General features: G+C 42.3%; 1 protein-coding gene across 28 annotated transcripts in view; it reads right to left on the bottom strand.

Annotated features, from left to right (window-relative positions):
- Nucleotides 1-14,770, bottom strand: part of MADD (MAP kinase activating death domain) — a 125,909-nt gene that overhangs the window by 34,808 nt on the left and 76,331 nt on the right. For 22 of the 28 annotated variants that reach the window (XM_075927624.2, XM_075927623.2, XM_075927628.2 and 19 more), the window contains 4 exons: nucleotides 12,527-12,685; nucleotides 5,705-5,813; nucleotides 4,979-5,041; nucleotides 4,511-4,631 (listed from right to left, as the gene is read on the bottom strand). In XM_075927624.2, coding sequence (XP_075783739.1) covers nucleotides 4,511-4,631; nucleotides 4,979-5,041; nucleotides 5,705-5,813; nucleotides 12,527-12,685 — 452 coding nt within the window. The remainder of the gene's footprint in view (nucleotides 1-4,510; nucleotides 4,632-4,978; nucleotides 5,042-5,704; nucleotides 5,814-12,526; nucleotides 12,686-14,770) is intronic. The other 6 variants (XM_075927633.2, XM_075927640.2, XM_075927644.2 and 3 more) reach the window with 1 other exon arrangement.

Genomic DNA, 14,770 nt, shown 5'->3' with positions numbered 1-14,770 from the left:
ACTAAAGAACGGTAGGAGAGGACCAACAGACTAAAGACTATGGAATTCAGGAAGGCAGACTTTAGAAAGCTCAAAGAACTGGCAGATGAGATTCTGTGGGAAGCAAGTCTAAAAGGTAAATGTGTCCAAGAGAGTTGACAGGTTTTCAAAGGGACATTATTAAAGGCACAAGGAAAAGCAATCCCAATGCATAGTAAAGTATAACCAGGAAATCTTCAAAACCCTGAAATGCCAAAGAAAGTCATATAAAAAGTGGAAATTATGAAGGGTGAATGTAAAAGAAACAGCATAAACATGTAGACACAGAATTAGAAAGGCCAAGGCAAAAACCATGATTAAATTAGCTAGGGACATAAAGGCTGCGTCTATACTACAAGCCTCTTCTGCAAGAGGAAATGCAAATGGAATGCTCACTTCCATGTCACACTCATTTGCATTTCTTCTTCGGATCCCTTTTGCTCAAGAGGCTTTTGTGCAAAACAGAGCTGTATAGATAGCTCCTTTTTGCGCAAAAACACCCTTTTGCGCAAGAACCGTTCTTCCTCATGAGAACTCTAAGTTCTTCCTCATGAGGAAGAACAGCTCTTGCACAAAAGGGCTCCATCTACACAGCTTGTTTTTGCGCAAAAACCTATTGCACAAAAGAGATCCAAAGAGGAAATGCAAATGAGAGTGTGACATATGCAAATGAGCATCCATTTGCATTTCCTCTTGCGGAAGAGGCTTGTAGTATAGATGCAGCCAAAGAGTAAAAAGAAAATGTTTTATAAATATAGTAGAAGGAAGAGGAAAATCAAGGACAGAATAGGTCTGGAGGGAAGGACAACAGAAAATGGAGCAATGGCCAAAGCATTCAATGCTTTTTTTGTTTCAGTTTTCACCAAAAAAAGTTAGTGCAATTGGACTGACTAACATGAGGCTAAAAGAGGCCAAAAAGGAAACAACAAATTAAGAATTACTTAGGTGAGGTCTACACTACAAAGCTGTATCAATTTAACTACATCACTAGCACGTATAAAAAACTGAAATCCCTGATCAACATAGTTATATGATATAACACTCAATGAAGACCATGTTATGTTGACAGGAGAGCTTCTTTCATTTGACACAGGAAGAATGCCTCTCAGGAAGGTGTATTAACTATGCTGACGGGCAAAGATCGCCCATCGGCACAGTAGTGTTACACCATGCCTCCACTTACTGGAGGATCGACGCTCTGGCGATTGATCTTCCAGAGTGCAATTTAGCAGATCCAGTAAAGACCTGCTAAATCAAACGCTGAGGGCACCCCTATCAACCACGCTACTGTTCTGAAGAGTAAGGGAAGTCAATGGGAGAGTTTCTCCCATCAACTTCCCACTGTGTGGCCACCCCAGAAAATCAATGCAAGGTACATCAACACCAGCTACGCAATTCACATAGCTGGAGTTGTGCATCTTTCATCAATTTTCTCCATCAGTGTACACATGGCTTTATAGCAGAACCGCTGTAGTGCTGTATGTGAAGACAGGTCCTTAGACAGGTTAAATGTCTTCTACTCAACGAGGCTTGATGAAATACATCCTAGAACACTTAAGCAACTATGCAATTTAAGGAAGCATAAAGAGATCATTGAAGCATTAGTGATTATCTGTGGGTACATATGAAGGAGAGAAGAGATCCCAGATGACTGGAAAGGGGAAATAGTACCAATCAATAAAAAGAATAAGGACAACTCAGAGAATTATAAATCAGTCATCTTAACTTCAGTACCTGGAAAGGTATTAGAGCAAATAACAATGAATCAATTTGTAAGCTCTTAGAAGATAATAAAAAGATAAATAGCAGCATGTATTTGTCAAGAACTAAATATGTCCAACTAGCCTAACAACCTTGTTTGACAGGGTAACCAGACTTCTGCAGAGAGAAGACGCAGCTGATATATCCTGATTTTAGTAATGCTTTTGACACTGTCTTATAAGCAAACTAGGAAACATTGCATAAACAAAACTACAATACAGAAGGTGAAAATTGGTTGGAAAACCATACTCAGAGATTGTCAGTGATTCACAGGCTGGAAAGGCGTATTAAGTGTGGTTCCACAAGGATCTGTCCTAGTCCGGTTCTACTCAGTAGCTTTATAAATGACTTGGATAGTATCACAGAGAATATACTTATAAAGTTTGTGAACAATGCAATCCCTCCCAGTTTGGTAAATGCTTTGGAGGGCTGAATTAGAATTCAAAATGATCTTGACAAAGCACAGAAGTTGTCTGAAACAAATAGGAGGAAATTTAGTAAGGGCAACTGCAAAATGCAATGCTCAACCGGGAATAATCAATTGCACAAATACAAAATGGGAAATAACTGCCTATGAAGGAATACTGCAGAAAAGGACCAGGAGTGGGGTGAAGTACAGTGAACTGAATATGAACCAACACTGTAATACTATTGCAAAAAGGCAAACATCATTCTGGGATATATTAGTAGAAGTGTTGTAAGCAAGACACAAGCAGTAATTCTTCCTCTCTACTTAGCACTGATAAGGCCTCAACAGGAGTTCTATGTTCAGTTCTGGGCACCACACTTTGGGAAAGATAAAGACAAATGAGAAAAAGCCCAAAGGATAGCTATAAAATTATTAAAAGGTCTAGAAAATAATCTCTGAGAAGGAAGATTGAAAAAACTGGGTTTGTTTATTATGGAGAAAAGAAAACTGAGTGGGAACATAGTAATAGTCTTCAATTATGTAAACAACTGTGATAAGGAGGTAGATGATAAATTGAGGACAAGAAGTAAGGGGCTTAAATTGCAGTAAGGGAAATTTAGCTTAGATAGTAGGAAAAACTTCCTAACTGTAAGGGTAGGTTAGCAACAAAACAAATTACTTAGGGAGGTTGTAGAATCTGCCATTGGAGGTTCATAAGAACAGATTAGACAAACACCTGCCAGGAATGGTCAAAACAATATTTAGATCTGCCTCGGTGCAGGGAACTTGACTAGAAGACTATTAAGGTCCCTTCCAGTTATATATTTCTGTGATTCCATTATCTATTTTCCCCAGCTGCAACTGCTTCATAGCCATCACATCACAGTTGTGCAACAGTCAGCTCAGTACAAAAGCAACCCTTCTGGAATTGCTTCCCCTTGCTCTGCAGCTGCACAGAACCTATACAGGAAGTGGTTAATTTTTCAGGCTTATAGCCCTCACTTCTCTCTCAACCTCTGCCCAGTGAAGCAGTTGCTTTTCATATCCTGTGTCTCCTTTTCAGTCCCCACCTCACGAAATAGCTCCTATTTTGGCCACCTGCCCATAGATTGGTGACTGAATGTGGGTGGCTGACTGGCTGGCAGGGTGAAAGTGGAGAACAGAACTTGATACGTTGAATGGACTTCGTATCATGATAGTTAAGCACTGGAATAAACTGCCTAACAAGGTTGTGGAATCTCTACCATTGGAAGTTTTTGAGAACAGATTCAACAGCCACCTGTCAGGAATGATCCAGTTATTATGTAGTTCTACCAAGGGTGCATAGGACTGGACTAGATCAATGGTTCTCAACCCAGGGAACCAAAAGTCTTCCAGTGGTTACATCAATTCATCTAGATATTTGCCTAGGTTTTACAGTAGGCTACATGAAAAGCATTGAGCAAAGGCACTACAAACTAAAATTTCATACGGATTTTTATACTGCTCTATACAGGATACACAGAAATATACGTACATATTGAATCTCTCTAATCTGGCACACTCTGATCCAGCAACATCCATGGTCTGGCATGATTTTAGTTAGCCGAATGTCCACTTATCATGGGTGTGGCCAAGCTTCCCGTGGTCCCATAAAGTTTATATGCAGTCACCAGACCTGGCTCTCTGTGTTCTGTGCTGTTCTTTAGCTATAAATCAACCCCTAAAAATCTTCTAAAGAGCCCAGTAAGCAGTGGAAGTGTTGCTAATGCTTCTAGACAATACTGACCTCTTATGGTTCAGCACTGGTCAGCTCCCCAGGGTGCTGGACTAGAGCGGTTCAACCTATATAATATTTATATTTCAATTCATTTGTAATTATGTGATAAAAATGAGAAAGTAGGAATTTTTTCAGTAATAGTGTGCTGTGATACTTGTATTTTCCAGTCTGATTTTGTAAGCAGGTAGTTTTTAAAAGATGTGAAACTTGGGGGTATTCAAGACAAATCAGATTCCTGAAGAGTACAGTAGTCTGCAAAGATTGAGAGCCACTAGACCAGATGACCTAAAGAGTCTCATCCTGAACTATGCTTCTATGATTCCTCATTAACAAGAAGCATCATGACACCCTGAACTTTAAAGAAACATTTGTCCTGGCCTTAAGCTAATGTGAGGAGGATGAAAGGGACAGACTGTGCAACTCTCTCAATGAGGCCTACAGAGTTGTAGTAGCAAATGCGTTACACATAATTAAATCAAACTTGTGAACACCCTGCATTTGCTTCACCCCAATATGAAATAATGAGGAAAAAAGGCACTGCCAAAGAACTCATGTAAGTTTACCTGTCAATCATCTCATGAGGTCCCTGGTCCATTCCCATTCCTTCTCTCTCTAACATCACAGCATCAAGAAAAGCATCTTCCCAGAATTGCACCTGATCCCACAGTGTTGAGCGCTCCTTACCTGGACAACATTAAATAAGAGTTTTAAGCTCTCATTCCAATCAGATACTGGAGGATCAACCCCTTTGTTCACACTCCATAAAGATACCACAAGTCAAATCATATGCACAGAAAAAAGGTCATTTGTAAAACTACGAACAAGGGCACAACAGAGAGAAAGACCAAACACACTTCCCCAAGGAGCACTCTCAACTGTCCGCTGAGTGAGTGCCTTCCTCCTACATTTAACACTGCTCACTATGGAAGGGTGCATCTCATACCAAATGAACAGAGCAGGCCATGATACAAAGAAATGCTGAGCAAGGATATTACTACAAACATACAGAAGTGGAAAGAAGAAATTATTACTTAGAGAAAAGGTTTCCATTGCTGCATCCTCTAATTGGTCCCAGACAGATCCTTTATCCCTCCCTGCACAATTCCGAGCAGGCAGGCCCATGGCAGCAAAAAGAAAGGGAGAGGATGAAAAAAACAGGGGAAGAGGGAGAAAGCTGTTGATTATTGGCAAGTTCAGATCAAATGAATTTGCAGAAAAATATGCTACTTATTGCAAGAAATATTAAGCTGCACAATTCAACATATTTTGGCCTTCAATACATTATCTAAGCTCACTAGCTTTAAACCTGTGGTCCACAGACCTCTGTGGGTCCAGAAATTGCCATTGTTGAATGGGTTTCATCCAGGGCTGGGGGGGGGGGAATCTGCAGACTATATCTAAGATTTCCAAAGGGGTGTGCAAATGAAAAAAGGCTAAAAAGCCACCTATTAGTTAAAAAGTTTCTCATCTTATGATTCCAGAGTTCATTCATATTCAAGGACATGCCAGCATGGGACTCAGGCACACTAACCTTCATGCACACTACAATTTCTCACGCATCTTCCCTTACTGTTTTTAATCCTGGACAAATCTTACTTTTCCCTCCAAACATACCACCTGAAGTACCATTATATTTATTGTCTAAATTCGGAACATATCTCTGAGAACAGACTCTCTGGATGCCATTGATTGGAATATACCAGCTCTAGTCTACCTTCTGAATGCAACTCCTCCAACTTCCCAAAAAATTAACTTACCCAGAAGTCCCTCATAGAGATACACTCGCTGGCTCATATCCTCCAGAGCTCTTCCTGGGCTGTTGCCCTTGATATCTTTCACACTGTACTTCACACTATGAGATTTACCCTGAAAAATAGGGAAGAGAGATATCAAAAAGGCCAATTTGACAGCCATATGTAAGACTGTATCTTATAACATATTCAAGTATAAAACAATTTTATTTTGCAAGGCATTTTTCCTACAAGTTCCCAAATTGTTTGCAGATCTAAATAATAAATTAGAGTCTATCATTAGAGTGAAATATTATGGAGGTTCAACAGGGAAGGAAAATATTTTGGGAGGTCATTAGAAAAATGATGGGGAGCTGAGAAGGTGGAGTGATACAGAATGGCTGTCCAAGAAAGAACGGAAGGTTGCACACAAGGCTCTCAAAACAACATAGGCAAAATTGGAGGGACAAAGAGGTGGCTAGAGCAAGGACAAGGAGAGGAAACAAGCGAGGAATTATAGAATGACAACATTTTATTAAAGACTAGCACATGTACATGGAGCATAGGACAAATATGGATAATTTTAAATAGAACCAGAAAAATAAATGACCTTTCAGTGGAATTATTTGAGGATGACCATTACATTGCTGGAGTGCTAGGTATATTAAAGAACACAAACAGGAGCTTTTATTACGATACTATTTATAAAATAGGGACTTAAGGAGAACATAGCAGGGAGAAATATAATAATACAACTAGAGATAATACATTGGACAAGAATTTGATAAGGTATGAAATTATAACAATGGTGTTTGTAGGCAATAAGCAAATTAACTGACCCAAAATGTATGAAAAGAAGAAAAGAGTGAGGCCAGGATATCATCCTGAACTCCATCTCTACCTCTGGCCTCATTTTAGAGATCTCATCTGTCTCCATTTTAGCTAACATTGGCATTACACTTCTTTTCAGCAAAACCACTCACTGTATTCCCAGAGGCAGCATCTGGCTTAGAAAAACGGACCAAGGTACAGTGTTTGAAAGTGTGTATCAAAGTCAAAGTTGAAGGCTTGCAAATCTTTCCAAACAGGACATCGAATCATAGAATATTAGAACGGGAAGAGATTTTGAGAAATCATCAAATCCAGTCCCCTGCTCTCATGGCAGAACCAAGCACCATCTAGATCATCCCTGACAAATGTTTATCTAATTTGTTCTTTAAAATCTCCAATGATGGAGATTTCACAACCTCCTTAAGCAATTTATTCCAGTGCTTAACCATCCTGACAGTTAAGAAGTTTTTCTTAACGTCAAACCCAAAGCTCGCGTGCTGCAATTGAAACCCTTGTTTCTGTCACCAGGAGTTGCAGAGAATAATTTTTCTCCCTCCTCCTCCTCCTAACAACCGTTTCCTTACTTGAAAGCTATTATGTCCCCTCTCAGTCTTCTTTCTTCCAAATTAGACAAACCCAATTTTTTTAGTCTCCTTGAGAGGTCATGTTTTCTACACCTATAATCATTTTTGTTGCTCTTCTCAGGGCTTTCTCCAATTTCTCCACATTTCCTGAAATGTGGTGCCCAGACCGGGCAGTACTTCATTTGAGGCCTCATCGACATAGAATAGAGTGGAATTATTTCTGATGTTCTCCTTCCAAAACTCCTGTTAATTAATCCCAGAATCATGTTTGCTTTTTTTGCTACAGTACACACGTGTTGACTCATATTTAGCTTGTGGTCCACTATGACTCCTAAATCCCTCTCCGCATTACTCCTTCCTAGACAAGTCACTTCCCATTTTGTACGTGAAACTAATTGTTCCTCCCTAACTGGAGTACTTTGCATTTGTTCTTAGTGAACTTCATCCTATTTACCTCACACCATTTCTCCAGCTGTCCAAATCATTTTCAATTATAACCCTATTCTTCAAACTACTTGTAACCCCTCCCAGCTTGCTATAATCTACAAACTTAATAAGTATACTCTCTATGCCATTATCTAGATCGTTGATGAAGGTAATGATCCGGTCCTAAAACTGATCTGTGCAGAACTCCACTTGTTCCAGCATGACTGTGAACCACTGATAACTACTCTCTGAGAACAGTTAGCTAAGCAGTTATGCACCCACCTGACAGTAGCCCCATCTACATTGTATTTCCCTAGTTTATTGATAAGAAGGTCATGTGAGACTGTATCAAATGCTCTATTAAAGTCTAGGCATACGACATCTACCGCTTCCCCCTTACCCAAAAGACTTGTTATCCTATCAAAGAGTAAAACCACAGATGTAGAGAAACCCGATGGAATAAATTAACATTCTGTGAGGAGATTGTATAATGGCAAATTCATAACATGAAATAATATATCCAGAAATCCAACTGGACAATCTCTGGGTGGAAACTGTAAACCTCTGGACCTCTCAGCAATTGGTATGAACAATATGGAACACTTCCTAAATAGCTTAGTTCTGTTCAAAGGTCTAACCTCCACCTAACATCTAACGCTGTGGCGTCCAACATGCTAGCTACTAGCCACATGTGGCAAGTTGGCCAGTTGAGCGTGGCTGGTTTGCTATAGCTGTAGCCATTATAGCGGCTACTGCTTCAAAACTGGTTGGACACCATGGATTTAACATATCCAGGATAACATTCCCTCTGGTCTGATGTGGTTTCAGAAAAAAAAAAAAAAAAAAAGACTAGGAGATGGATTACCTGACTGATGTGAAATTCAGAAGACACCTTAGGAAAAAATATAGAATGTGGACATAATAAAACCTTGTCCTTGAAATATACAGCAAAGGGGGGATCTGCCATTAAAGTCTGTACTTCCCCAATACTTTAGGCAGAGGCAATAGCCACTGAAAAAGCCATTCTTATGGCTAGGTTAAGAAAGCAACAGGCAGTCACTGGCTTGAAGGGAGGTATCATGATATACTTAAGTACTAAATTTAGATCATACAGCAATGAGTTCTTTAACCTGATGGAAAAGGTTCCTCAACCCCTTGATAATCCTTAGTGTTGCGAAATGAGCAAACACTGAAAATCCCTCAACTGGTGAATTAAAAGCTGTTAGATCTGGCAAGTGGACTTCCATAGAACTCAGATACAATCCTGATTTTTTCAATTCTAGGAGATAGTTGAGGACAGTGTAAAAAGAAGAATGAGGAGAGGAAATATGCCACTGGTCACAGCAATAGTTGAATCTCTTTCATTTTTGGAGGGATTTCATGGGGATCCTTTCCTACTTTTCAACAACATCTGCTGTACCTCTGCAGAACAGGAAATGTCTGTTCCCACAAACCATTCAGGAGTCAAGCCTTGAATTCCCAGGTTGGGTACAAAACAGTGTTTTGAGAGAAAATGGAACTGAGGTCAGTTTGCTTACACAGTCTCAGTGTAGGACACAGGCTGAACAGACACTGCCATGAAAATCTTCCATCACAGGCACACAGGTGTTAACACACCTAAAGTGGAGCACCTATTGGAATACTACTCAAAAAAGAACCTGAAAATCATCTTAACTAATTGTTTCAATTACATGTCAAGTTGATAAAAATCCCATTAATAGTTACTTTTGTAAAGGATTACTCTCTCATTACACCAGTGAAACATTTTATGGCCTCTTCTGTAAGTCTTCTCCCACACAGTGTTTATATACTTTTAGCTATGTTTTACCAAGCTATACATATAATACTTAACATTTACTTAGATCTTTACAAATATAAAAGAATTAATCCTCTCACACTGCTTGGGAAGTAGCTAAGTATCATCTCCAACCGCATGCTTCACAGATGGGCATGTGACTCTCCCAAGACCACACAGCAAGCCAATTTATAGAACCAGGATCAAAGAGTTATAAGGGCACAGCCATGACTAGAGTGTGCTTTCTCTTTTTCTTCAAACCTTTAGCATATCAATTCCTTTATCCCCTTATTTTTACTGCTATTGAAATGTGCAGATTTGAATGCAATAGATTAGGTGTGGTCTCTGTATGCATAACTCCATAACCTACACAGCTATTTCACTTCATAATCTGGCATATTCACTACCAGTTCTAGACTTCTTTTTCACACGACTACTTTCTAAGGCTATATCTACTCTACAAATTACTTTTTTATAATTTATGCTACTTGGGGTGAAAATAATTTAAACCCATAAATGATGTAATTTATGCCAACCTAAGCGCTGGCGTGGACAGTGCTATATTGGTGGGAGAGCTTCTCCCAATGATATACCTACTACTTGTCACGGAGGCAGGCGTTATTAAAACAGACAGAAGAGCTCTCTCCCAGAACATCTTCACCAGAAGTGCTACAGCAGCACAGCTGTATCAGTTTAGCTGTACTGCTGTAGCTGCTGAAGTGTGTACACAGCAGTTTCTTCTCACTTACTGTTTTCGACTGCCTTTGCTCAAGTTCATTTTTTGAGAATGACCCTCCTATCACTTGTATACTATATTATTAACTTCTTTTAGTCTATTTGTACTGTATCCTATCCTTGCAGGTGTTCTCAACCTGCCTAGTTAGTACCATCTACTGATTTCATTAAGGTGATATTTGCAACTCTTTTCCACTTAGTCATTGAAAATGTTAAATAAAAATGCATCTAACTCTGATACCTATTGTATCTTGCAAGACACCTTCCTTCAACACTATACGTTAACATTCATCATTACTCTCTGCTTATAATCTTTTAAAGGAAAAATGCAATGTAATATGAACAATTATAAATATTACATATTAAAGAATAAATCCTATTGTACAAGATTTTGCAGTCTAATGATGGACAGTAAGCTGGAGGGGGATAGATCCTATTTGAATACATTACAAAGAACCTTTCAAAGTTGTTATAAATTTAATTTCTGGAAAATTAATTGAATAGCAGAGGATCACTATCGTTAATATGGTCAAGTCTCACACACACACAGACACGTATTTATAAGGATATTTGTTTTACTAAACTTTAAAAAGGTTTGTCTTGTAGGACAACAGAGTGATATCATGGATCACTTTGCATCCTGCAGCCCCTCCCTCTACCCTCAGCAGCGTGGCCTCCCACTTCCCCTTCCACATGCTCCGAGGGAGCTGCCAGCCATGTGGCCTCCCCCATGCTCCGACCTGCCCCGGTAAGACTGGAAGCAGAAGGAGCCGCAAGCTGTGTAACTGCCAGGGCATGCGTCTTCCCCCCTTAGGCCATGTGGCTGTTCTACTTTATCAACCTCCCCCCATGATCTCCTATCGACTCCCCCACATGCCATCAGCCCTTGAGTGTCCCTCTGACAGCCGTCACATGAGCAGGCAGCTGCCAGAATTTACACTGAACCACGTGGCTCCTCTGGTGTCTAGGGCGGGGGAGGAGACATGAGCAGGGGCCGGGAGTGGCACGCGGAAGCTGCAGGGGGTTCAGGTGGCTGAAGGGGCAATCTTATGAGCAGCATGACCTCTCGGGGGCAGGGAAAGGGTATACGGGGGCTCTTGGGGGCTTGTGGTGGGAAGGGGGAAACACGGGAGCTGTGCAACCTCTCGGGGACTTGGTGGGCACATGTGGGAACTGTACAGCCTTGCAGGGGATTGGGTAGGGGGGAGAGGCATGCATGAGCTGCAGGGGCTCAGGTGGGAAGGGTGGGGCCACAGGAGCCATGTGGTCTCACGGTGGTTGGGGTAGGTGGGCGGGAGCTGCAGGGACTCAAAGGGGAGTTAAGAGGGTATGCAGGATGTGTGGCATCACCAGTGGTCCAGGGGGAAGGGGGTGCACAGGAGCCACACAGCCTTGCCCAGAGCCATGTGGCCTCCCCCCTCTTGGCCAGAGAGGGCCAGGCTCCACAGCCCCTCCCTGCCAGAGGGAGAGAGCTGCACGCTGTGCCTCCTTCCCTCTCCATGCCAGAGGGAGAGGGCCGGCCCACCACAGCCCAACCCCCTGGCCTCTAGAGGGGAGAGAGCCAGGCCAGTCTCAGTCCGGCCCAACAGCTGCCCCCCCCCCTTGCCCCCCACAGTGACTGAAGGGAGAGAGCCAGGCCAGCCACAGCCTTGGTCTGGCCCTAATCCCCTTCCCCCCCTCCCACCCCCCCCCCCCACCCCCCACATACCCAATTGCTGGAGGGAGGATAGCCAGGGCAGGCCAGGGCTGCTTTGCCTTGACCTGGCCCTCCCTGGTGTCTGGGGTGGAGAGCTGAGGCTACCTACCCCTGGAGACGGGGGTTTGCAAGCAGGAGGCACCACCCCCTAGTAAATATACAAGTCTATTTATATGGTTGGCTATGGTTACAACCAAAGTGCATATGTTTTGGAGGTAAACACGTTCTGGCTAATAGTTTCAATTTCAGGACACATTCAGATCTGCCAACTAGGAACTAGAAATTTCTTTAAATTCCACTGACATTCATATATTATTAGAAAGTTTTAAAAAGCCACAGAACAGCTGTTAAGCCCTGGGAGAACCACCACTCACCCACATTGAGCAGCAGTTTCAATACAATAGGAGATTGTTTTATTTTTGTTGTGTAAATGCCATTCTATCATCAAGGGTAGTATAAACAGGTTAGGGAGACTGCAGAAGTATTAGCCTGGTTGAGAATCATATTGTGGGAGTGGGGAATTAATAGGTGTTAGAGCCTATAGCATGCAAGTGAGATGCAAGCCTGTCAAACATATAGCGTACAGCATGCAGGCCCTTGAGAAGAAGTGTTCAGAGATCCACAAGAAAAGTCTGCCTGCGGTATTAATACTCCACAGAATTCTATTACTACTGAATTCTTGCAATTAGATCCAGGATCCAGAATATTATGATCCCTCACTCACCTTACCTATACTCAAATCCTGTACAAAATTTCATTAGAAAAATCAAATGTTCCCTTACAAAGATGGAGCTAGTAGCAGAATTTGTCTCAATTTCACTGTCTGATACAGTGTTCCTTGATCCTGTCAGGTTCCCACCATTCTCGCCACTGAGGCCATCACCAGCGTTGCTGCTCAAGTCACTATCTGCTCCCAAGGTCTCTCCAGAGCTGTTACTAACCTATGGAGGAAAACAAAGCAATTTAGAATGGCTTTTTCTTCTTCATTAGCACAAGATATTATAGAAAGAAGGAGTGTCAAGATTGTCACCCTAAAGCTGAGTAGACTCCAATGCCCACTCTTCCCAACAGCAGCAGACTGCATTTCTATCCTATGTCATTGGACCATCCCATCAAACCATACTCTAGAAAAAGAGATTATTAAAAACCATTTAAAAATTATTTGAGTTAACACAATCTCAGAGCCCATTAAAGTTAGACAGACAGACAACCTGGGTATTTTTCCTATCCCAACAGACCTCACTATCTTACAAGTCAGGAACAGGGCCACAGAGAGTTAAGATATTCACAGACTCTTAAAATTTCACTTCAAAGCAATTCAGAAAAGCAAGCTAGAAAGCTCATCTGGCCCGGTCCCAACCATGGAGAATGTCAGACAAGAAGTATAGCCAGCAGAAGGCTCATCAATCCCTTTCACCTAATAAATTCCTAACTATTTTTTTAAAAGAAATAAATGTACCCAAATTTGGATCCTACAAGTGATTACAAAAAAAATGTTTACATATATGAATAGTTGCAAGTATGCCCCTGCTCTAGGACAGGGAGGGCAATCATTTTTCATGGGAGGCCGCTCCAAGAATTTGGAAAGTGATCAAGGGCCGCACTCTTCCATGATATTAACGGCGGAAGTGCAGGGTATGGGATAAGAACATAAGAATGGCCATACTGGGTCAGACCAAGGGTCCATCCAGCCCAGTATCCTGTCTGCCAACAGTGGCCAATGCCAGGTGTCCCAGAGGGAGTGAATCGAACAGGTAATGATCAAGCGATCTCTCTCCTGCCATCCATCTCCACCCTCTGACAAACAGAGGTGAGGGACACCATTCCTTACCCATACTAGCTGTGCAGAAGGGAGGTTGTGTGCAGAAGGGAGCTTGCAATTAGGGATTGGGATTCAGGAGAGGGTGTGAGGTCTTGGAGGGAGTTTGGGTGAAGGAAGCAGGGGCAGGGGACTAGGGTACAGGAGGGAATATAGGGGTTTGGGTTATAACCTGGGATGGGACTGGGGTGCAGGATCTGGGAGGGGATATGGGTGAAGGAGGGGGGCAGAGGGTTTGGGTTATGTGAGGGGGAGGCAGGCTCTGGCTGGGAGACTTGCTTCTGGCCAGGAGTCAAGTAGATCTTCTCAAGAAGACTCCTTGACTGCAACAGCCATGTGGTCTTTGAATAGGTACGAGCCTGAGGGGTGGAGGCAGAGTGCTTCGCAAGCTGCCTGTTGACAACAGGCCAATGGGATTGTGCTGAGGGCAGGGGCAGTGAATGAAGCCTCTCCTCCCCCCCCCCCTCCCACGTGGGCTCTCAGCTGTTCAAATAGAGCCCTGCAGCAGCTGTCTCTCTCAGCAGCATATGGGGGGCAGGCAGGGAGTTTGCCAGAGCACAATGCGTCCATGGGTCGGATCTGTGACTTGGTGGGCCGGATCTGGCCCTCAGGACATATTTTGCCCAGGCTTGCACTAAGATGTAGTTTTAGAAAGTTCGGGTTGCCAGATGGTTTACCAAAAAATACCGACCTCCCCAACCCCCAAAAATGGGAAAAACAAAACAAAAAATCCCCTCTAAAGTTGTTGAGCACGTCCCAACCACCCTTCCATCAGATGCCAGAGCCAGGAGAAACATTTTACATGTCTAGTATTTTCTAGATTTTTTTTACCAGACAGAAGGCGCAAATACCGGGATGACCAGTTCAATACCGGACATCTGTCAACTCTAATGACACTATACATTTAAGCTACAGGTCTGTGTCTTCAGTAAACAAAAAAATCCCACAAAGGTTTATCAGCCTGAGGCCTTGTTTTCAAAAAGTGACTGCAATCGAACATTTTCACAACAACATTATCCACACAGAGAACACAGAAGTGCATACAACACCCAACAGCAAAAAGCACTGCATACACAAAGGATACCTGCCCACAGAAGGAGCAGAGATACATATGTAAGACACACGTGCATGCCACACACTCAGAGACTATATTGATAGACCACACCATGGAGACACTATCAGAGCACACAACAGTCAGAAAAAACAG

This window comes from Pelodiscus sinensis, chromosome 5 (assembly GCF_052426305.1).
Source record: "Pelodiscus sinensis isolate ZL-2025 chromosome 5, ASM5242630v1, whole genome shotgun sequence".
In the NCBI taxonomy this organism is placed as follows: domain Eukaryota; kingdom Metazoa; phylum Chordata; order Testudines; family Trionychidae; genus Pelodiscus; species Pelodiscus sinensis.
This window is presented reverse-complemented; position numbering and strand designations above follow the sequence as displayed.